At 39.2% G+C, this 23849-nt stretch overlaps 6 protein-coding genes across 7 annotated transcripts; 4 read left to right on the top strand and 2 right to left on the bottom strand.

Annotated features, from left to right (window-relative positions):
* Positions 1–1597: 1597 nt before the first annotated feature.
* Positions 1598–5769, bottom strand: LOC116919470. Its single transcript, XM_045170415.1, has 5 exons — positions 5642–5769; positions 2110–5582; positions 1986–2041; positions 1827–1911; positions 1598–1733 (listed from the first exon to the last, which is right to left on the bottom strand). The coding sequence occupies exon 2, from the start codon at positions 5465–5467 to the stop codon at positions 4883–4885; it is 585 nt and encodes a 194-aa protein (XP_045026350.1). The 5' UTR covers positions 5468–5582; positions 5642–5769; the 3' UTR covers positions 1598–1733; positions 1827–1911; positions 1986–2041; positions 2110–4882.
* LOC116919462 lies at positions 2481–4683 on the top strand. The gene is made up of 6 exons (XM_032925460.2): positions 2481–2965; positions 3035–3220; positions 3295–3372; positions 3430–3628; positions 3688–3859; positions 3928–4683. Exons 1-6 carry the CDS (start codon positions 2481–2483, stop codon positions 4440–4442), a joined length of 1635 nt encoding a protein of 544 aa, XP_032781351.2. The 3' UTR covers positions 4443–4683.
* A 4133-nt stretch (positions 5770–9902) lies between the features above and the next one.
* On the top strand, positions 9903–14003 carry LOC116919465 (secreted frizzled-related protein 5). The gene is made up of 6 exons (XM_032925463.2): positions 9903–11002; positions 11082–11263; positions 12494–12568; positions 12632–12918; positions 13010–13109; positions 13170–14003. The coding sequence occupies exons 1-6, from the start codon at positions 10650–10652 to the stop codon at positions 13355–13357; spliced, it is 1185 nt and encodes a 394-aa protein (XP_032781354.1). The 5' UTR covers positions 9903–10649; the 3' UTR covers positions 13358–14003.
* A 109-nt stretch (positions 14004–14112) lies between these two features.
* Positions 14113–17747, top strand: LOC116919460 (cytosolic carboxypeptidase 6). 2 transcript variants are annotated; one of them, XM_045170413.1, is made up of 12 exons: positions 14113–14248; positions 15062–15184; positions 15265–15389; positions 15462–15556; positions 15639–15855; positions 15955–16096; positions 16167–16281; positions 16371–16482; positions 16549–16640; positions 16728–16838; positions 16931–17043; positions 17118–17747. In XM_045170413.1, exons 1-12 carry the CDS (start codon positions 14230–14232, stop codon positions 17624–17626), a joined length of 1773 nt encoding a protein of 590 aa, XP_045026348.1. In that variant the 5' UTR covers positions 14113–14229; the 3' UTR covers positions 17627–17747. The 2 variants fall into 2 exon arrangements, with proteins under 2 accessions (XP_045026348.1, XP_045026347.1); XM_045170412.1 differs by having other exon boundaries at positions 14153–14951.
* A 55-nt stretch (positions 17748–17802) lies between these two features.
* On the bottom strand, positions 17803–19225 carry LOC116919466 (mitochondrial GTPase 1). The gene is made up of 5 exons (XM_032925464.2): positions 19023–19225; positions 18681–18943; positions 18314–18620; positions 18051–18239; positions 17803–17986 (listed from the first exon to the last, which is right to left on the bottom strand). The coding sequence occupies exons 1-5, from the start codon at positions 19138–19140 to the stop codon at positions 17835–17837; spliced, it is 1029 nt and encodes a 342-aa protein (XP_032781355.1). The 5' UTR covers positions 19141–19225; the 3' UTR covers positions 17803–17834.
* A 33-nt stretch (positions 19226–19258) lies between these two features.
* LOC116919461 lies at positions 19259–21886 on the top strand. The gene is made up of 6 exons (XM_045170414.1): positions 19259–19477; positions 19585–20323; positions 20412–20587; positions 20646–21035; positions 21192–21278; positions 21347–21886. The coding sequence occupies exons 1-6, from the start codon at positions 19349–19351 to the stop codon at positions 21623–21625; spliced, it is 1800 nt and encodes a 599-aa protein (XP_045026349.1). The 5' UTR covers positions 19259–19348; the 3' UTR covers positions 21626–21886.
* Positions 21887–23849: the final 1963 nt, after the last annotated feature.

The raw sequence follows: 23849 nt of genomic DNA, 5'->3' as shown, positions 1-23849 counted from the left end.
GATGCATCATTAATTGATGCTCCGTAGAAATCTACTTACGCTTTCAATAGCTCCTTTGGCTTAGCTCTTGAGTTACGTCAGCTGAATCGGTAGTATTAACTACAGAAGGGGGGTGATAGGCTGTGGTATATCAGTCATTTCAGCCTCCATTCAAGCTCGATTTTCCATCCTTCTTTCCTCACCCCCCATCGTTCCGGATGGGAGGTCGGAAATGGACGACACTTCCGGTTTCTTGGACTTGCATAGTGGTGTTCCTGTAACTCTTGTTCGCCCAGCCGAGAATGAAATGAAAGCATAACAAGTCGGACAACAATATTGACCTTAACCTTATCAGACAGGTTTACAGTAATTCGAAAAGAAAGGCACTCACTGTGCTTTTAATAATCTGATTCTCTGTTCATGACTGAAAGAATCCGTGTCGTAAGCACCCTTCAGAAACCGACGAGATGACGACGGTATTGCCAATAATAACATTTTTGCAGTTTTACATCTTCTTCAGTGACAGCTATTTGATAGACAGTGTCTTTACTAATTTTGTTGCCAACCCTTACGCCCTCGTCGCTTTTACTGATTGGAATGCAACACAAAATAGAAAAGTTTTGCGACTGTCAGTCTGACTGAACGTTAGTGATTTAAAAAAGAATCGCCTAAATGGCATCATGAAGCTCAGTTTAATAAATCTTGCCGAATCGATCGTAATAGTCCTCCGTCATGCTGTCAACGCCAATTCTCCGCAGTTAGGAATACCACATCCCGGCAGGTGTCTAACTTTTCGATCGCTATACACTAAACGTCAACTAGCAGAAGTTTTAACCCTGCTTCACGTGTTTCTTAGTCGAATGCATTGGCAATCGACCAGAGAAAAATATACGAGGGCCTAGTTAAGTCCATGATTCTTTTACAAAAGTTGCGTGTCACTCTTATGTGAGTGCAAACACGAACAACAGAAAGGATAAAGATCTAGTTTGGCTTTGTCCAGTCACCTCCATGAGAGATGAGACATCTTTCTTCATTCTCCTACACATCATCAATACGACTTCGGTAACTACACATCAGGCAAAAAAACCACCAGGTCTTCTTATTTCTTAAGTTCTTCTTGCACGATGTCAAATTCGACGTTAACCAAAATGAAGTCATTAAGGTGATTAAACACATTAGTAGCGGACACGTTAGAGCGCATTGAGAGATTGGTTGATGGGTGTGATCTGTTTGACCCACAGAAATAGTTATGTTTTGTTTAAAGTAGAAGCTACATAGTTATCAAGAAACTTATTCTTGTTTTCATTTCTGCATGATATTCTCTCTTTACTTTTTTGCTCCCTTGAAAACCAATCTTACTAAGTTAATTTTCTTTTCCGTAACATATTACGAGTTATGAAAGCTAGATCTTGTCGTATTTGCGCTCCTTGACGTTTAAATTTACGCATTACTTTGATCCACACAATGTTCTAATTTCACGGAAAAAATAACTAAGGTTTTTACCGTCGTTTTACAAGGAGCAGATCGAAATGAGAAAGCACAAACAAACTCTGGCTAACCCTTCTGATTAATGTACCATAACTTTACCAAGAAGGTCAACTCAGAGCCTTCTAGAGAATATGCTTTCCAATCTCTGATGTATTTAGAGTGAGAAAGCAACCAGAAATACATGTGAGCACTTTTGTATTCAAAATTTTGTTGGTCAACAATTTTAGATAATTATTTCTTCCCCGATTTCTTGATGCCTCCTCCTCCTGGAATGAAATAGAGTAATGTGAAATTTCATTCGTTAGACAGTAGATGGGTGTTCATATAAAGCTAAGGAAAAGAAAATGAAAGTAAGTTACCCAGTGGTCCCTTGGCAGCCTTTGCAGCCAGTTCTTTCAATGCTTTTTCCTCCTCCCTTCGTTTTTGAAGATTTGCCTTATCATCCTGGAGAAATTATTAACATTTATGTGTTAGTAGTTAATAGCTTGGAATATGATAAAATTTATGTTTGGTTATACATCGTCCAATTCTTTGTTGTCCTTTTTAGGGGCCTTCAATGGTTTCTTTTTACCTCCTAGAGACCATACATATTAAGTAAATGCGAAAAACATAATTTAATCACATGAATATTATAGATCGTACCTTCTCTTCCAGACATGATAAGAGCGATATTATTAGTATAAAATCCAATGACAGCAAATCACGCAACTGTAAGCCTTGTGCTTGAGCTGGGTCTGGATTCGTCAAGACTTGTGGCCTAACGTCGCTGCCAAAATTTCTGAAATGTTTTACTTTTAGAGTTTTCAATTAATAGTATTAAAATAAATTACTTTATAGACATAAATTTTAATTTTTTATCATTTGTTTTCAAATTTTTAGATTTAACTTTCTAACTTTGAATTGATTGTTGAAGCATAATTTTGAAAGGAAGTTTGACAACAAGCAATGAAAGTATTTTTGAAAATTGTTGGAATGTCAGTTTGAGTGGGAAAGTGAGCCACACTAAGAGAAAAATGTGCTTAACTTATTTCTTTGCGTTTGCAATAGGGACTTTGCATTTGTTCATTGTTGCAAATGTAGAAAGCAAAATAATAATCCAAGATTCAGTACGTAAAGAAAGTTATAAATATTCTGCGCTAAAAGATGACAAACAATTACAAGAAGGTCAGCTTAATTACAATTTAGTGGTGCGTGATTCACAAATGCCACGTTATGGTTCGTGTTGGAAAAATGCTTTAAAGGAATTAGAACATGGATGCAAACATCTAACAGATGACTTACAAAGATTTCTGGCTCTCAAGTTTACTAACTGCTTTCTTGAAAAAGTTGGACAAACTACATATCCATGTGAAAACGATGAAGATATAAGTGTTTGCCTAAGCCAAATGAATAATAATGGTTTTACAGCATTCACTAACTTTTTCACACACACTCAGAGCATGTGTTATTTTCTCCAGACACAAGTGTGGCAAGAAGAAACAGAGAATACAGTTGCAAAGTAGGTTTAACATATTATGTTAGTAAAAATCAGGAAGATTTATTTCCTTTCATCACTTTTTTTTTAAAGGTTAACAGATAACTCCATAAAGGTTGTGCAGACACTAGAGGATACTAATGAATTACAAGATGCAATCCTAGAAGCTCAAAGGAAATCTCTTTTTCAACAAGAACGTCTTTTAGAAAGTAGTTCACAACTTGGAATAGCACTTGACATGTCAAAAGACAATGTAAAAGATATGCTAGACGAGTTCAGGTAATACCAAAAATAATTATTTAGTTCTAGTTTATGACTATGACTATGACTCCACTTTTTGGATTTATTGACAGATTATCAACCAATGAACAAAGAAATATGATTTTTGAAGTCTTCGATCGACTTTCGAAACTTCAAAATCTTGTTTTAGGGTATTTACTTTAAAATTAGTTAAAAATTCTTCACAATGCACAGTCTTAATTTTTTAGAGAAGTGTCCGGATTCTATAGCCTAATATTCTACCCAACAGCTTTGCTGACGGTTTATTTACTGACATCAACTTCTCGCACTGCCGCGGCCCGCTTTTGGTTGTTCGTTCTTTTTGGTTGCAGTTTAGCATTGGAACGATGTATTGTCCATTTGACCGTTTCCGACGACTGTGCATACGTGCCAGCTGATGAAGCATCTGTAAGTGCCAGTCGAATTAGAACAGTTCATTTCTGTACTTACCCGTATTACTTTAACAGAAAGAAATGTATTGGAGGATATGGCTTGTGAGAAAATCGGCCATGCTGTTTTGCGTTGTGTTGCTTGCCCATTTCGCTTACAAATTTCAGGACTACAACCTTATTAACAATACTCTGTTGATGCAAATTCAGCGGCAAAATTTGGAGCTGAAAGGTTATTTTGAAAGTATGGGTGAGTCGCCTTATACTTGCATTCATCAATTGTTAAAAAGTACACTGAACAAGCTATGTCTGGTACAGGTGGCATAGGGAATTCGAATTTGTTGTCGTCTGATGTAATCGACTTCGAAAAGAAAAAGTTCAACGCCGATTTCTCTGATAGCTCGGATAGTGAATTTTCCTACGATTCCGAAGCAAGTGATGGAACCTATGTTCCATCCTCAGACGATGATGCATTTATCACAGCCAAGTCTCGGTCGTCCAGTGTCGTTCCCAGTCCGGAATCTATGCTCCATGTTTCTTTTGATGAAATTAAAAAGGAGATCAAAACTGAAAGACCTGCTTTGCGCTCAAGTCGAAGTAGCCGTTGCAACACGCCAGCAATTCAGTCTGCCTACAATCTCCGAAGTCGCTCGAATCTTCGCCCTCTAAATACGTCTAACATGAGTAACGAAGTAAACAATGAAAGTCCAGAGGTTTTTGGTCGTAAAGTAAAAGAGATGGAGCGGATTACACGACATAACGCCCGCCAGATCATTCAATCAGTTAAGAAAACTACTCCTTCCTACTTTTCTTCCGATGATGAATGCCTTTAAGGTTTTCAGCTTAAAATGTTAAATTCTAATTATATGCCAACCCACGCCTCTGCAATCCATTTACTTTTAAGCGCAAAATTTAATTTTATCTTGGGAATTCAAAGTTTATGTCCCATATTTATTTTATTTCTAACGATGGCATCGAAGAAAATGCTTCAAATAACGATCATTTATTCATATTAAATGTAGATATGTCTCATCTCAACATTCAAATAATAAACAACAATATTTTTAAAATTTACCAATTACTACTTTCCAATATCGAATAAGTGTAGAACGATCTATGATAGATACATTAAGTATTTTTATTTTTTTTGTAAAAAAGATAGTGGCAAATGAAAATTGAAGGACTTTTCCGGGTTTTGACCACAGGGAAACTGTGGGGTGCAAGGGAGGGGGGGGGGGCAGATTTGTTAATACCATTGAACTGTGCATTGGGATTACACATTTGTACACAAGGCAAGTTTTGATATCTCATCAAGCCCATCAATCAAATTCCAGACCCATGGCAAATCGTCAATTGCATTAACATACTCCTCTAAGAAATCAAAGAAGGGATTAACAATTTCGCCTACAAAGTGGTCACAAACCAACGTTACACAATTTCTGAAATCAATATCTACAATGATATCCCATAATAGCAACCCAAATATAAGAGATCGAAAAAAGATTACAAAGAGAGGCATAAGGAAATCATCAGTAGCTGAAGAATGAATAAAAGTGAATTCCCAGATGGTCAGAATGAAAACCACTAAACTGCGAAGTACACAGTGTCTGTAATCAAAAGCTAATGTTAGACTGAGGATGCACATAACAAAATTTAACCACCATATTAGTAGGAAATGGTGATAATGGATCATACACTTGTCATAGAATCCTGTGGAAGAGTTTTCTATTCTTGTACAATCAGGAAGTAGGGTGAAAGTACCAAAATTAATGCAACTCGAGACAATTAATTGCTGTCCAAGAAAAGACAACTTAGACAGGAGTCCAGGAAACATTTTGCTAGACTGAATTTTGTTCATGCCTGACAGAATGGCAAGCTTACTAATGGTTTTACTCCATCAAGATGTTGGAACAGGTAGCCTAAGATTCAGCCGAACCTAAAATTCGTATAACGACAATGGCCTAAAGACATTTCTATAAAATAAAAAGTAAATTTCACCAACAGTTAAATGAAATTAGAAAACTGATTTCACCACTAGTTGAATATAATTTACCCCTCTTCTTTAATTGGAATTCGGACAACGTCATTATACTCCACACCTTCTATCTTATGTAGTATTGTTTTTGTAGTGACTGAATGCGACTCCACGAATTGATTGCGTCACTGCTCGCAAGTTGGTTTTGCAGACGACGGATTTCATTTGTTATTTTTCTAGTAAGGTGATAGGTTCTGGAAGCTGGACAAGTCAGTGTGCTCTATACACAGGTGGGCATTTTAAAAGGTGAAAGACACTATATTACGACGTGAAAAGGATTTCGAATACACAGTGTGATCAGAACCTTTTTCCTGCTGACCTGATGAAAGTGATGGTAAGAATCTAGTATTTGATCTTCGCCACGTGAGTTCCCTTTATTATCAGACATTCGACATCTAGTGACTGCATATTTGAACTAGAGTTACAGTTGCCTTAGCATTTCAATTTCGTTTTTCCCTGCATGCGAAGATCTGCAAACGCAGTGCTTTTTTTTGCATGATTTTACCGTCGTGGAAAGCCGACCGACAGTGTCGTTGTAGCTCGTTGAAGACAAGGTTTACTACAGCTCTGTCATTCTAATCTAAAATAACGTGGTACAGACGTAGGTACAAGTTTAAGCACGTTATGTTGTCTCCATTCATTGCTTGTTTCCCAGTTTCAGATGAATTATATTCTTTTTCGAGTGTCGGCAAGAAAATGTAGGATTAAGTTGAGATAATAAGATTTCCTATCCTCGATATTCGTCTAGTAAAATCGAAGTTCCTTTTCTGTTGTTTTTAGTTGCTGTCTAAAAGCCTTAAGTTCTTGATAAAAACCAGAAAACTGAAGCAGACGATGACTATCGTTGACCTCCCGCTGGCGTTTTAAAGTGCCCTGAGTGCTTCACGTCGTAATAAATAAAGTCACACAAACTTACTACAGCCGTTGCATTGTGCTACTTGACTAGTTTCTCACCTGGATTTCGTCGAGGTCATATTCAGAAGCCAACTCGAAGTATGCTTATCATTTTTGAGCAGAACTTGGTATTCCTGGAATGCCTTAGATTCCCGATGTCTTAACCGAATCCTGTGGATTACTCAGAAAACTATGTTTTATAAAAATGTCTGCTTTCATTTTTCCATCCTTCTGGAGCGAAAAGTATTTGCGGCAAGCCTTTTAAAGACAGAATATAGAATCTCTTTTGACTTTGGTTTATCTAAGTTTAAATTCAACTGGTCTCTTGGCGACGGTTGGCATTCGTCAGAAGTAAACTAAAAGCTTCAATGTATTCCATAATCCACCCTACTTCAAATTTATTGCCGTTTCCTGTCACTGGGTTCGTATTCAGTCCATACCCTATGTGACTTAGTCTGAATTCAATGTGGGCCATGAATGACTTGTTTACATTTGACTTTGGTAAATTCATTATATGCCTTTCAACGTTTTCCAGAGCCTTGAATCGACTTCCTCTTGGCGAAACGTCAAAAGGTCGTGCACGAGCAACCTGAATCTTCTCATCAGCTTTCTTTTTGTCTTCTTTCCAAATCTTGCCTGCTGAAAGAGTGCTTCTAAACGAATTCCCGTTTCGAGTATTATCTTCAAATTGAATTTTTATTTTGCCGTCTTGCTCGCGAAGAATAATTTAGTGAGAGGGTCCGTAAATTTCCAGGGGGGAAAAAACGAACAACAAAAAGAAAAGAGGGCGATTGTTTCACTTGATTTTACTTTGAAAATGGTCCACGAATGGTAGTCGGTCGCTCGGTCGGTCTATCAAAAGAGATAGAAACGGCGCTCAGATAAACGCATCTTCTGTAAAATTCGCGTTGACGTGCGAAATTCCTTGAGGTCTTTTTTTATTTTTATCACACAAAATCCTTATTTTTTGCTGCGAGAATCGTCTCGTTCCCTCCTCACTGCCACCCAAGTTCAAGTTCCTGGGAATAGAAAACCATCAGTTTGTGTTATTTCCCATGCCGGGAACTGAGACCAACAAACTGTCGAATCGCCGTATATCACAGTAATACCTGGATGCCCAAAGTAATAAGCAGCAAACAAAAGGTCGCAAAAGAAAATCCGTTAGCTTTTGTATCCATCCCAGGAAAATGATTTCATCGTGGCTGCATATCGTTCGCCCCAAGCTGTGAATTTCTTTACCAAGAGTCAAGCAAGCTAGACTTTCGGCTTGCAATGACCAACTTTATGGCTGGACATAATTTTTGTTTTACTTTTCGGTTAAGCAACGCTAAATAAAGCACTCCATTTTTGGTGCAAACCTTTTTCTTGCGGTTAAACGGGTTGCAGCGAAATAGGATTTGTCCTACATGAGGGTGGAAGTGTTAACATTGCTAACCAACAACCTGGCGTGAATTACTACTATATAAAAACACGAAGTACTAACGCAAACTGGCTTGTTTCATTAAAGTGGAAAACGTCGTGTTTTCGTTGACTTAGCATTACAGATCTAGTGCTTCTTTGAATTTCAGCAACCTCCGTTCTAGAAAAAAGCAGTTAGCGTAGCTGACGAACCGGCTCTTGCAGCGCATCCCATTTCGTTTTAGTATCCTTTTTCGTTGCCGCTAATGGAAAGACAAGAGCCACAGGCAAAAAAAAAAAAAACCCTTTCGTATATGGCGTTGTGCGATCTATTTCCAGTCGTCCCCAGCATCAATCGCTTGAACGTGAGGAGAATATTGAACTGATTATTCATGGGGTCGGTGATGAGCCAAGAGACGCAATTTATGCGTTAAAATGGCCATTCTTTACGGCATTTTTAGCAGCAGTGTGTGGTTCGTATTTGTCAATGTCACCGTTACACCGAATAGCACAACTACTGATAACGTGCTTAGCTCGAAGATAAAGCTAATGTAACCTTCTTCATTTTTTTCTTCTTCTTCTTTCAGTGCGACAAACTGTGTTCCTAAAGCTACTTTAACGACTAATTAGCGGTAAATTTATTTTCAGTTTCTTACAATGTGTGTACATTATTAAGACAGTCTGGTTATGTTGAAGCAAAAAAACTAAAACCGGTATTGAACTATCGATGTGATCGGGTTAACAAGGTGACAAAATCCACAAACAAGTAAATGTGTTAACTACATTTTTCTTTCACAGCTTCAGTGTATGGGAAGTGATTTGCGGTTAAACGGATTTAGAATACCTTCCGATAATTAGTATAGACACATCGCTGGATCCCGCAACTTGACAACCCTCTTGTGGGATTAGAAGCGCTGATCCACCTGCAGCCCCCGTTATCCCTCCTCCTCTTTGTTGGCCGTCTCTTGCAATTACTTGTTTGATTACCCATGGTAATTCTATCAGAAGATGGATGAAGACACTTTATTGAATGTGACAGCTGCATACAAAAATATTTCACAGCTTCTTCTAGGAAGTCAGAGCCAAAACGTTCCTTTCTTTTCATTATTCAAAAGGGGGGTGTTTTATCTCTCTTGGAGACCTTTGGTCGATCAAGCTTAACGATGTGTCAGGTCTTTTTCTAGATATCTTCAAGTCTCGAGGGCATGTCTTGGATGGCCCGTTTGACTTTGCCAAAAGAAAAATAATGTTCCTCGCTATTGTTAATGTACGTTTTTGGCCTTTTGATCTGCCATCGTCATGGTTCTTCTTCAACTCTTTCCTTTTATTTATATATATTTTTTTGTGCTCATCATTCAAAGCAACTTTGTGTTGGTCCACAAAATGAAAAATGACAACAAAAAAAAAGCCACGTGCTGTCAGTCTGCGCCCATTGCCCGTCCACACAATGGGAGGTCAAGACAATTAACACTTTGCCTCTAAAATCCTCTGTTCATGCAATTTATACATGCTCGGCTGTTGTCCGGAACTAATCGGGAGATTTCATATTCACAATGTTCTTTGTTCTATTTTTCAGGTCAGAAGTCGGGTCTTTTATTTTCCTGTGAAGTAGAAAGAATCGTTTTGACAAGGTGGAGCAAGTCTTTTGATCTCCGCCAACATTTTGTGTGTACAAACGAATGCGGAGAAATCCATTTCAATTCCAGTTGATCAAAAAAGGTATACTATATTACTCAAATTTTATAACTAACAAAGTAACAAATAGGGGACATTACAAAGAGTTTGGCATTTTCTATTGTGTGGACAATGATGAAGAAGAAAGATTACCAGGAGGGGGGATGCAACACGCCACCTGGGCAATTTAATTCGCGCGCTCCGCTGCCGTCCAATTCTGGAGCTTTGGTGCTATCCAGGTGGGAGCAAACCATCAGCAACATATACAGACATGCCCCTTTTAGTATATACAAGTCAGCTGTATATATCAATAGAATGAAATGTTTGCCCAACAAGAAAGTCAGAGAGACTGTGTGAGCGAGGGAGGGAAAACGAAAAAGAGAGAGAGAGAGAGAGACAGAGAGAGAGAGAGAGAGGATGAAAGGGGAAGGGAGAGAAGAGGAGAGGAAGGGAAAGAGAAGGGGAGGAGGAGAGTTTCTCCGTCTCATCCGCTCCTCTCAAATGTCAGCTGCTCAGCTCATGACTGGCTCAGTTCCATTCCAGACGGGGTTGCAGAAGGACACGATCTTCTCACGATCCGTTTCTTACCATCAGGAACTATCGCAGATGCCGAGCCCGTGATTGTTGCATCCGTTTGGTGTGGATCCATCGTCTGCGCGTCATTTAGAGCTGCTCTCTTCCGGCTATTCAACACAGCACTCAGCTTCCGTTTGAGCTAATCCGTGGTGCCCCACCTACGAGTGGCCGGAAAACAAAGGAGCTTTGCCTATGCAAAAATAAACTAAAGAAGGAAAACGAACGGCAGCAGCTGCAGTAGTGTGTAATAGCTCAACCGACATTGCCGCCTGGATGGCATTTCGACGTTGTTACGCGCTCCAGCACTGCTAGATGCGGGACCGCCTTCGATCTCATACATCAGCCGCCTGTGATTCAAACGTTGTGGGGTAGTTACGTACGAAGCGGACGGTGCAAAATTGGTTGAAGCCCCAAGGTGTTTTTGTGTTGAATCCGACGACTTGTTCTCTTGTTATTATTCGCAATGGCCAGTTGGTTGCCAGTGTGTATCCTGTTCTACGTCTTTGTCAATGGTTGCTATGGCAACGGCTCATCATTGAGCAGCATCGGAGGCGTCATCGGTGGCGGAGGTGCTGGAGGTGACACTTTCTTTCCCGACTGGGGTGTGGGTGGTGGCCGAGCTGCCCAACCTACCTGCCTGGATATTCCGCGCAACTTGTCTCTTTGTCATGGCATTCGTTATTCCAAAATGCGATTGCCTAATCTACTGGATCACGATTCAATGGCCGAAGTCATCCAACAGGCGGCCTCATGGGTCCCACTTCTCAATGTCCGCTGTCATGCCGACACTCAACTCTTTCTTTGCTCTCTCTTCAGGTATCGTTGGCACATCTCCCATTACTTTGTAAGTTATAACCCCCGTGTTGACTACAACGCATTTTCTGTCCCACCCTAGTCCCGTGTGTCTTGATCGGCCCATCTATCCCTGTCGGGGACTCTGCGAACGCGTTCGACATGGCTGCGAGGGCCGCATGAAGACTTACGGCTATCCATGGCCAGATATGCTCCGATGCGACAAATTCCCGCTGGATAACGACATGTGCATTGGGCCACTCTCAACTGGCTCCTCATCCCAAGGTACGCATATCAGCTCTTCTATACTATTCGTGTTACTGAATGTATTGAAAACTGGAAAAAAAAGAGAAGGGACGAGGCGAACCTTACGGCTGCACGGAAACAGTTTCGAAAAGAAAAATTCATGCGGGTAGCATAACCCATAACAAAAGATAAAAAGAGGAAAACAGAAACCTTGGCTAACTGTCGTTTGTCAGGGTTCCTTGACTGGTGTAGTGGGCCTGGGTGTGTATGTGTATATGCTTCAACGTGTCTGACAGCTCCCAGACGCCCCCCTACTGCTCCACCTGATAGGCGATCGCACGGGATGCTGTCTGTGTCCCCAACCTAGCAAGCACACAACTCGTAAACATGACCCCGAAAACCTCAACATTTACTTTTTTTTTTTTTTTTTTTACTCGGGAGTCATTCCGGAATTACACCGAAGGAAGGGTTGGTTCACAGGAGAATGCAGATGGTTTTTTGTGTGTGAATGTTTCTTTCCTTCTTTTTGACTAGCGTAGTCTGTTAGTTTAGTTGTTTCTTCTGGTATGAGACAAGCCAACGTGAGCAGACTGTCGAATTGAATATTCGAGGACGGTTTACTGGGGGTGGGTGGGGAGCCCTTAAGCTAGTTAGTTTCTTCTTGTATTCTTTCCCTCCAAACTAGCCTGCCTTGGATTGCCTTATCAGTGACGTGTTACGTGACCCACCGAATAGTAAATCGATCCGTCACTTATGTGTCTAATTCCTCTCTCCTACCAACCATCTTTCCATTATATTTCTCATTACGAAGAGGGGTGGAGCCTTGTTGTTGCGAGCCAACAACAAAAAAACCACGATGATTACACAAAACAGTGTGTTATTATATCATTTTGCAGTTGAAACATGGTTTTGAAAGCACAACAAAAGAAAGAGAGAATCATGGAGGAAGAGAGCTTGGCATCCTTTTTGTTATTAAGCGTTTCATATACGTGGTGTTTGTTCACGTTTTGCCCTCTGGCTATCCAAATGCAAATGAAGGAGATCCTGATGGCTGGGCTGCTCCCAGTCTCGTTTGCATATTATCAACGGACAACAACCTACACTTTTTTCTCGCTCTTTGTGTGTCTCTCGACTATGAAACTTTAGCCTTGATTCGTCTGCGCTTTGGCAGCAGTGTTTTTGTTAGAAAAAAAAAAAAAAATTACCTTTTCGTGCTTTAGATTTTCATTCTTTTGATTTCTGGTTTTGTTTTTGTAAATCTCATTACAGCAAGTGATTGCCAAGCCTGCGAAGAAGTTGATACCTATGAAAATATCATGGACAATTACTGTCGCGCCGATTTCGGTGAGTTGTCGACATATTGTGAACAAATGAACTAAACTTGACAGTTGTGCTTTAAATTTTTAGTTGCCCGGACCAAACTTCGACGAGTACGACGCAATAAAGTCAGCGGTAAAAAATCAAAAATGTTGAAAATGTCGTCTGAAATGCGCGAGGAATGGCGCCGCAACCAACGCCCCAATCTCATCATGGAACTTGGTGATGACTGCTGCACTGATCACTTCAATACGGTAGCACTCAGCCGGACGGCGGCTGGCGGAAGCAATGGAGGCGATCGTTTCCTGGTTATGGGCGTCCAGCGTAACGGCCAACTGGTACCCACTCTCATTCTTCCATGGACAAAAAGATCCAAAGTACGTTAGAAACCCGAACAGGGGAGCAAACAACGAGTTTTTCGATAACAAGAGAACCGGTTTTTAAAATTCAAACAATTCGTTTTTATAGGCTATTCGCGGTGCGGTCAAAGCTTTCAAACAATTCAACTGCTCCGATCCTAAAGCTGTTTTCGCTTCTGAGACGGCGTCATCTGTTATCCAGGGCAACGGTAAATACAAAGAAAGAATTTCAATTCATGTCGGATTACTAATCGATTGGCGCTCAACAGACCGCCAACGAAGGGGTAAGCAAATGCGAGAAAAGACAAGCACAACTACGACGACGACTTCGACCCCCACAACAGCCTCGACGACTCGGAAAGGCCGAGGACAACATGGAGGAGGACAGAGGAGCCGAAGCAGAGCAGATAATCAACATCAAGGACAATCGGTACGCCATCAACACCAACTTCAATAAGATAGACATCGAATGACGACAACTAAATGAAAAGAAATCCGCCGATGGAAATCCTAGTCCCCAGCGCATTGTTTTTAAGGGCAGACATCCACCCATGCCCAGAAGAAATGGAAAGAATCAGCTTTGAATGGAATCTCCAGGTATATTCCTCGGCCGCAGTAAGAAAAAAGAACAAAAAAAAAAAAAAATAATAAGAACGAAAAGAAAAACAAAAAAAAAATTCACAAAGCAGCTTTCGAACTTTTTCTCTTTTTAAAGTATATATTCTCAGTAATTCCATGGCTTGTCTCCTTTTTTTTCTCATCGCTGCGTATCGTTGCAACAGTATTGTTTGGAGGAAGTAAGAATCGATTGCGTTGGTCCCCCACAAGAGTTTCTGTGAAAGACTGAGAATCTTGACCACTTGCTTTATATTTCCTCGCCTTTTTTTAAAGCACTCTTTGTTGAAATGTGCGCTTTTTTTTGCCCCCTCCCCTCCTTTTTTTGGTGTGAAAATATCGTGAACGTCTTTTATTTTCAATTGGCTATGGAGCTGTCGGAGGGAAAGGGAGTTGTAAGAACTTGTGTTCCATCTCTCGGTCTGACCTTCGGAGTTGGATCATATCAAGCTAATATTCAAAATAAAACTTTTAAGTTCCAAAACGAAGAGAAACGCCTTTCCCAAACAACTTACGTTGCCATGTAAATAGTTTATTGTGAATTTTTCCTTTCTTTTTGTTTGCTGTATGTCGCCTAGGCAACCGTCCGTTTGCTTACTCTGACCGTCTTCACAAAAACTGAAGCCTTGGCTTAGTTTGGTCAAGAAAAAAAAAACTGATTAGCTGTTTTCCTCTTCTCCCACCAAGTACTAAATTATTAACAGTCGTTCAGTTATGGCTACTAATCGTGCAGGTAAGTTGTTATTCACCATTCCTCACTGTATCTATTATTAGTGCACTGCCGTGTTCGGTGATCGGTCAGCCTTAGGTACATAATGGCCATAGCTAGTTGAAACGCATTCTATGGCTCCACCTCCTACAGCAATGCACCCCTTCTGCCATTTGTTTTATATGTGAGAACTTGGGCATATGTGCCATGGCTATGCAAGTCTATGTACATTTTCTGTTTGCCGTAACACATCATCAAGGGAAGGCCGGATATCATTAGTTTCGTACCTACCGGTTGATTGATGGCGTGCACAAGGTTTGAACAGGTACAGTTCCCTCGTCTATTGATTCTTGGGTTTTAAAAAATACATCCTACCCATGTACCGGTACCGGAGAAATAAACTGTTGGGTGACTGACTATCCCCGCCGGCCTCTTAAAGAACGTGATGGAGACCTCTTAAGTCAACAGTGTGCGCCATGAGAAAACGGGTTTTACTGCTCCACGGCGCTTGATCCATCAACTCGTGATACGTGGATATTATGGACGATGGTTTGTATTTTCGGAAGCGCATAAAACAAATGGTCGTTGAAACTCCCTGCAGGTCTCCTTAGCACTAGAGTAACATGTTGAGCAGAATGCACGTATAGTATCTAGAAAGTATTCGTCATGGCCGGATGTATGTTGCCGTACGATCCATTGGAACATACCAACATGTTCTCCAAAGCTGGTCATGCACTTATTAGTCTTTTCTGTACAGTATTTCGTTTTGCAGTTTCCAGACATTAAATTTTGATATTTTCTTTTATTTCGTCAACCGACCCGTTTTTCCTCCCACAGAAAGTGAGGAGAGTGACGAAGAAGACGGAACCGGAAATGTGACGCGAATGGTGATGAGACCGCCCGGTCATTCGGGTAAAGCGAAGAAAGGTCACCTTTGCCTCGACGCTTCATTTGAAACAGGCATATTTTGAAACATTAGGTTTTCTGTTAAACAACGCCCCCTTAACAAGTATGACTTCTTGAATGTATAATAATTTTAGGAAATCTTGGTAGGGTCGATTACATAAGCGAGTTTGAGTACGATCTGTACATTCGCTCAGATTCTTGCAATCCTCGCCACCGATTTTGGTTTAATTTCACGATTGACAATGTCCGCCTCGATCAGGTGATACCCTCATCCCATACATTTATTTAGCCAGTTTTAAAACTTATTTTGAGATGTTTGAATTACTTTTAGAGAGTCATATTGAATATCGTGAACTTCAGCCGAGAATCTACATTACTCAGCGCTGGTTTGACCCCGCTAATTAAATCCATTACTCGACCTCACTGGTAAGAAATGAGACAATGTACACCGAAGTCAAAAGTCTTGTAAGTTTTAATCCATTTGGTTGCAAAACTCGTTTGTGTGTAGGGAGAGAATGCCGACAACGCAAGTTTTTTATCACCAGTCTCCGCACCACGGTAATCGCTATATCTTGAGCTTGGCGCTCAACTTTGACGTTGAAGAGGATGTCTATCAATTAGCCCTGACCTACCCATACTCATTTTCTCGTTTGCAATTCTATTTGGATTTGGTTGACGAACATTTCTCATCTATCGTCCATCGTGAAACTATTGGCAACAGCATCGTAAGTCAACTATGTTTTCCTTCATTTTTTTCTAAAGAAGATATTCAAGGGAATTTAAAGGAGCAAACGTTAAACCGGTTTATCTCTTGCGTTCACCAGCAAAATCGACCTGTTGATTTACTGACAATCACTAATCAAGCAACAGATTGCGATGAAGAGGCCAAACCTACCAGGAAAAAAACTGTTTTTGTTATTTGTCGCTCTCATCCGGGAGAATCTCCGGCATCGTATGTTTGCCAAGGTGAGATAAATGAAATGTGTCGATCGAATTGCGCTTTTTTTTTTAGCTCATTGTAAAATAATGTTTGTAGGGTTGATCGATTTCCTCGTTAGTTCTGAACCTATTGCTAGAGCACTTCGGGAATTTGTCGAATTCAAAATCATTCCTATGATAAATCCGGACGGTGTATTCAACGGCAACGAAAGGTACTGCATTTGTGATCCCTCCCCCCGTCTAAAAAAAAAATATGGTTCTTATTCGCGTGTCTGGTTGTACCCGAATCTTCGAAATGTAGGTCATCCATGGTTGGTGCAGACTTAAATCGCGTTTGGAATGATTATTCTGAATTTTTCCATCCCACCGTCAAGGCAGCGATGGATGCTATTCGACACTTGGATGAGCAACCGGTATGTATCATTAATCCTTAATATCAATTAATTACTATCTTATTTCTTGATAAAAATTATTTGAAGGATTCGAATTTGGAATTTATTTTGGATTTGCATGCTCATCATTCCTTGTTGGGTACTTTTCTGTACGGAAATTCTTACGATGATTTCCTGAGGTGGGTTCTATTTCATGCTTCATCCCTACTTTACATAGTTTAAAGCTAAGAAAAAGGAAATAATAATAAAATCTTTCTCTTTTTAAGGTTTGAGCGGCATTTACTTTTCGGGAAAATCTATTCCCAGACGGTCGAAGATTTCTGTATGGGAAACTGTATGTACAACAAGGATAACTTAAAAGCAGGCACTGCACGGAGGTATTTCCATTTATTCTGGCCATCAAAACCGTGCAAACAAGGGGCCGATATCTTTTTTAAGAGAGTATGATTATACTTATTTATGTTTTTAGATATCTGAGTCACGCAGTAAAAGAGCATGTCAACGTCTACAGCTTTTTTATATCAATGATGGGATTTCAGTTACCCAACTCTACCGACATTCACCTCTATGACGAAGAAGGATGTAAGGAAGAATAATTCAATAACTCGTGTTGGTAATTTTTAAACTCAAAATTCGAATGCAATTTTGAAATGTAGATCAGCGCGCAGGAAGAAATTTAGCAAGAGCCCTGTTTGAATACTACAAAATCGTTGGTCACATTCCAGCGAGTTACATACAATCTCTTCAACCGGCACCCGGACGAAAGAAAACAAAATACGAAGTTGCATCCACTTACCGCAATTTTCGTTCTGAAGGGAAACAAATTGTAAATCGGATTGACGGAAAAGAAGGCGATGAAGGAGATGGCTCTGCGTTCGCTTCATATCGCCGGGCTAATCGCTTAATTCTCGAAATTGAACCTTGTTTCGCCCAAAATCCTTCCTTCCGACCTTTTCTACGCAAACCTGTCACAATCCAGGTGAAGGACTCTATGGATTCAAGATCTACCACGCCACTTTCTAATGGTCAGTCGTCGTCCAGCGGCGGAAATTCTGATCCGAAAGTGCCATCTATTCCGAGTTTATCAGTCATAGATTTTAGTAGCTTGACAATGAGTCGGAAAGAATTGCGACAGCTTCATCGAAGAAACTCACCTTCTATTTAGACTGGGAATGATTCTATCTGTTCTCAGCGAATGATCGACGTATGTAAGGTAATAGTTTTGGCATAGCTATCTGTATTCGATTGTTCTTCTTAAACAAATTACAAGTGAGCGAAAAAAATAAGGATAAAGTAGAATAAGATACTTTATTATCCTTTCGTACTTAAAAGAAAAACAAATTATCTTACGTTCTAGTTTATTTCTCCGTATTCTATGCACATAAATCAGTAAGAGCATTCGAGTGCAAGGAAGGCCTGTCAATCAAATCTTTGTCTAACAAAATTTTACCGAATTGTGTGGACCGAAAAAGCATCAAAAATATCTGTGCTGCACTCTTGAAGTCTGGGTACTCCTTATAGGTGCCTAGAAACAGCCAGCAAGGATTAGTTCATCTTTAAATTAATAAGAAAAAACAAAGAAACAATACCCTCAACTTGTCGAATTTTTTTCCGTAGATTTCTTTGGACAGCAATGTGGAATAAAACCTCCATGGTGTTATCGTTAGGGGCTTCTAATCCTAGTGAAGAAACGTAGCCAAACTCGTCGTTTTTGTTCAGCCAATATAATAAGTAGTCCACAACTACCTCTTCACCAACAAGGTGGTCTTTAAATGAAGCTGTTAAAATAACGAGAAATGAAAACTTATATTCACGGCGAACATTTATCCTTCAGGTCAAACTATTAACAGACCACACGAGGCAAGCCGCATTCCAATGTCCATAGAGGAAATCTTCGGATTCATTATGCCAGGTGTATCAAAGAGATAGACAGCTGGGCTATTACAAACTCGAATTCGTTCATGAACATTCTTGGTTAGACCTGCTTCGGGAGCTACTTGTAAAGACCCGCGTTTTCTCATGTGAACCCCTCGAAGGGCATTGATTAATGACGATTTTCCAACATTAGGAACTCCAAAAGCCATCAGGTTATATCCTACAACATCATGTCTGTTGTACCTTTCACTCTCAGTAATAAGTTGTGTGGCTTTTCTTGTAACCTATAACAGACAAAATGAACTAACAAAGGAAAAAATAATGCAAAGAACTCAAAAAAATACTTCTCTGAGTCCAGGACATGTGTCTTGTTTCGAATTTGTGAATACTACATGCTGGATATTTTCTCTTGCCTTCAAGGTGGATAAAATAGCTGGCTGATATTCCAAGGGGATTAAATCTGATTTGTTTAATACTAAGATGTATGGTTTTGCAGCCACAAAGCTACGGGTAAGATTTGGGTTTCTTCCAGAAAAGGGTATTCTTGCATCATGAACTTCTAGGACACAGTCAACAGATTTCAATTTTGCCTCCATCTGTTTCATGCCTGTATGTGTAAATGTTTCAGGTAATTTAATATGAATAATATATCAGGCCAAAACGCTTCATATCGATTTTAGAGTCACCTCGGTTCATGTGTCCTGGAAACCATTGTGTAGCTTTTTTTTCTGGAAAAACAAATTGTTCTCGAAATTTTTGTTTGATTTCAGGCAAGATTGCTTGCCACCTCACAGGATTTTTCATCGAAAAATTTGTCCAAGTTTTGCAGTGAAATAACTGCTCCTTTTAAAAGTGATGTTTACTTCTCCGTAGCAGACTACGTTTTTAGAATCGATTGAACTTATGCATCGCTGTATCGAAACGTGAACCAATAGTGAACCATTCAAAACTGTTGGCGTACACGTTTGACGTGTCAGTGATTTGTGAAAAAGTAAAAGTTCCAAAGCGTCGAATGGGAAATGTAATAGGAAACGCATCACCGGTCGAAAAAGATGAGGGAACTGAAGAATGGCTGAAAGATATACAGGAAAATCGTATTCTGGATTTCAGTCGGAAAGTGACACACAGCCAATTTCTTAAGGTAATTTACTACTATACCTAGATGTTAGTAGCTCACTATTAAAGGCAATAGGCTATCACTTCATAAAGTATTTCATTACCTTAGAGAATTTTTTAACTTGTTTTTAGCACATTCGACAAGAATACACCGAGGCATGCCTTAATGATTTGCCTTGGTCAATATTGGAAAATGTGAATTTGTATCGTCAAGTCAATGGGTCCTTCAACAACATTAGCAGTTTATCCACAAATTTACCACTTAGAATTCCACATTTGACTCATGTAAATTTGTCCTACAACTCTCTTGCAGAACTTCCATCCAGTATTGCCTTGCTGTTCCACCTGAAGGAATTACTTTTACGAGGGAATAGATTAGTTTTCCTTCCAGAGGAGGTGTGTCTTTTACCAGAACTTGAAATGCTAGATGTTTCATATAACCAACTTCAAAGCCTACCCAAAGGAATAGGAAAACTTCAGAAATTAACCAAATTGAATGTTTCCCACAATTTTCTGAGATCAATACCTTGCTCCTTAGGCCTCAATCCACATTTATGTGTACTTGTAGCCAACAATAACATGTGTACAAATCCTCCTCAAGAAGTTTGTAATAATAGCAATGAATTATTGTTTTATTTGCATAAACATGCACCTGAGGTACTCTGCTCTAGAAATCGTAACCAGTTCCCCCGAATTCGCTCAAATGTAGCTCGTTCCCAGTTGGATGATGATGTCCGAACTCAAAATGTAGCGTCCTATGTCCAGACATTGACACAAACATCAAAACCAGCTAGTAGGGCCAAAACGCCACTAGTTTTTCCTACCCATGGTACAAAATGGAGTCCAGATGATCTGAGAGACAAGATAATTGGTAGCGTCATATACTTTACAGAAATAATAATTATTTGTATCCTAACCCACTTCCTCTCTCCAATTTTTATTTATTTATATTTTTTAAGGTCTCGTCTATGGTGCTGTTCTTGGGGATACGCTCGGAGTTGCTACTGAATACCTGATGGCGGATGAAATCAACTTCTATTATGGTGATGGTAGACTAGATCACCATACCATCGTCCAGGACGAACACCGTTCGCACTTTCAGCGTGGAAAAACAACTTGTGTTTCTGATTTTGCGGTTAGACATGTTTATTTCAATCAAATCTGCATTCCTAACAGTTGTTCGTCTTGACTAGCTTTTAATATTCGATTCCATCCTTCGCTGGTCGGGTGTTTTGGACGAACTGGAACTTGCTCGCTGTTTACTTGACTATTCAACGAAGGGCATTAAAGATCTTAATTCCGAACCATTGATTACGTCTAGCGTTGTGAATCGGCTGCTTTCCCAAGAGCGATTCCTACAAGATCCGCACGGTATAGCGCGCGAAACAGCACAGCTATTTAACGAAGCCATTTGTGAAGATCTACACGCTTTACCTATGGCCATCATGTCTGGTCTTCCTCAGTTTTACAACCTTTCCGAAGTTCAGTCGAATGCCACACGAGTCTGCCGGACAACCCATAACCATGACCGTGTTGTTAAATCTGCCTCACTTTTGGCTTCGATGGTAGCTTTAATTTTGCAGGTATTTTACTTTTACCTGTTACACAGATCTATATTTGTAAGAGTAAGTAAACACTCGGTAAAAGAACAATTAAAAAACGACCAGAAAAAGATATTGACACCCACTAATCTTTAACCGAAGTTGAACATAATTGATAACAGAACTCTTTCTTACTAGGGTTGTGAAATGGACCATGTTAATAAGACTACTGACATTCATATTTTTCCTGATCGCGAGAAAACAAATATCAACGAATTAGCCAATGTACAAATATAAATTACAGTTAGTTAGAAAAACACCTGATAAATAACATTCTAATTGCTAATATTTAGGATCGGACGTGGGAGGAAAAGGACGAACTTGACCGCGTAATAAGTGCAGCCTATTTTTGTTTAGAGGAGAAAGAACCACATTTTGAAATGATGCTGAGGAAAGTCCTCTTCCTTGGTGGCCAAAGCCGTATTTATGGGACAGTTTGTGGTAGCATATTGGGATGTCGTTCTGGATATGCCTGCATGCCAGCACGATGGATTGAAGGGATACATTCATCCGTTACAGAATGGCTTAATGAGCGATTAAACCATCTTCTGGATATGATGGGCCTTCCCTAAACTTGTGTTTTGTTTAATTAATATCTATTTAATCTTGAAAACCATTTCAATTTTTAATGTTTCAAAGAAAATTACCTCTTCATTGTACATTTTGTGTCTTCTTTAGCTAATTGCTAGAAGAGCAAAAAACAAATAATTGGCAAAAAGCTGCACCCCAGTTTTAAACAGTAGAGGTATAAAAGAATTTCAAAGAAGTTTTTAAAAGTTGTTTAATGGCCAATAGATGCACACTAAAAGGCAAATAAAGATACATTTAAAGATTTTGCATAATCTTATAGAGCCGTGCCTCTAACTGATCATACTGGAACGCGTACAAGGAACCATTATCTAGTCCTGTCCATTTATGCAAGCTGACCAAAATATTAACCGTCATCAAGCCGAGCATTGGCCTGAAAAATATTTCTCAAGCACCAAATTTCAAGTGTCACCAACAAACCTTTAGTTGCGAATTCGTTTTAAGTTTGCACTCCAAACATTTTAATCTATAAAATCTTTTAAGACTGAAAAAGAAAAGGTGTTTACATGAGCTATAGACGATTTTTCATTAGTTGTGGAAGACCTACGGAACGTGAAACGACCCCGATTAATACCATTTTTTTTTGCAGAAATAGTAAAAAACGAACGACGCTATTTAGCGACCACGCTTGAAATCTTTATGTAGACCCTTCATCGGGATGAGTGGTTGAAATTACAATCGACTCGACGGCTCCCGGTGTTCGCGAAATTCCAAAGGTATTGCATTTTTTATTCTTAGAGAAAAAAAAAATCGCACAGGGCAATCAATAATTGAATGCTTCTTTCAATTTAGGGATTGGTTTTCTCGTAAAACCAACCGATTTTTAAATAAAAGAAAGCAATGTGCTGTTAGCGCACCAGCTTTATTTATTTATTTTTTTTTTTTACGTTTAGTAAAAAAAACTGTAAGCCCAATTGAAAAACAACCGGATTTACATGTTTTTCATTCAATTCTGAATTAAACTCATGTATTTCAAGCAAAATTTGAAATTTGGCCAAAAATGAAAAAGTGGGAAGGGTATAGCCTTCCCACTTTTGTCAAAATCGGCAAAAAACGACATCGCTTGAAATTCCACAAAAAAACACCGGTATAATCGAAATTGAACGCTGATTTCGATTCGTCTTTCGTAAACCAGCCGTTTTTAAATTTACGAAAACTGTGGTGTTAGCGGTTCAACTTAATTTATGGTTTTTAGTTTTAACTAAAAACTATAAGCCTAATTGAGAAATAAACTTGATTTCCGTGATTATCATTCAATTCTGAATTGAACTCATGTATTTCAAGCAAAATTTGAAATTTGGCTAAAAATGAAAAAGTGGGAAGGGTATAGCCTTCCCTTTTTGTCAAAATCGGCAAAAAACGACATCGCTTGAAATTCCACAAAAATCACACGGCATAATCGAAATTGAACGCTGATTTCGATTCAGTCATTGGTTTTCACGATAAACCAGCCGTTTTTTAAATTTACGAAAACTGTGGTGTTAGCGGCTCCAACTTAATTTATGGTTTTTCAGTTTTAACTAAAAAACTATAAGCCTAATTGAGAAATAAACTTGATTTCCGTGATTATCATTCAATTCTGAATTGAACTCATGTATTTCAAGCAAAATTTGAAATTTGGCCAAAAAAAAAAAAGGGGGGGGGGAATAACCTTCCCACTTTTGTCAAAATCGGCAAAAAACGACATCGCTTGAAATTCCACAAAAATCACACGGCATAATCGAAATTGAACGCTGATTTCGATTCAGTCATTGGTTTTCACGATAAACCAGCCGTTTTTTAAATTTACGAAAACTGTGGTGTTAGCGGCTCCAACTTAATTTATGGTTTTTCAGTTTTAACTAAAAACTATAAGCCTAATTGAGAAATAAACTTGATTTCCGTGATTATCATTCAATTCTGAATTGAACTCATGTATTTCAAGCAAAATTTGAAATTTGGCCAAAAATGAAAAAGGGGAAGGAAACCTTCCCACTTTTGTCAAAATCGGCAAAAAACGACATCGCTTGAAATTCCACAAAAATCACACGGCATAATCGAAATTGAACGCTGATTTCGATTCAGTCATTGGTTTTCACGTTAAACCAGCCGTTTTTAAAATTTACGAAAACTGTCGTGTTAGCGAACCAACTTAATTTATGGTTTTTCAGTTTTAACTAAAAAACTATAAGCCTAATTGAGAAATAAACTTGATTTCCGTGATTATCA

Source organism: Daphnia magna, linkage group LG3 (assembly GCF_020631705.1).
Source record: "Daphnia magna isolate NIES linkage group LG3, ASM2063170v1.1, whole genome shotgun sequence".
Lineage (NCBI taxonomy): Eukaryota > Metazoa > Arthropoda > Branchiopoda > Diplostraca > Daphniidae > Daphnia > Daphnia magna.
Note: the sequence above shows the minus strand (reverse complement) of the source record. Positions and strands in the feature narration are given on the sequence as shown.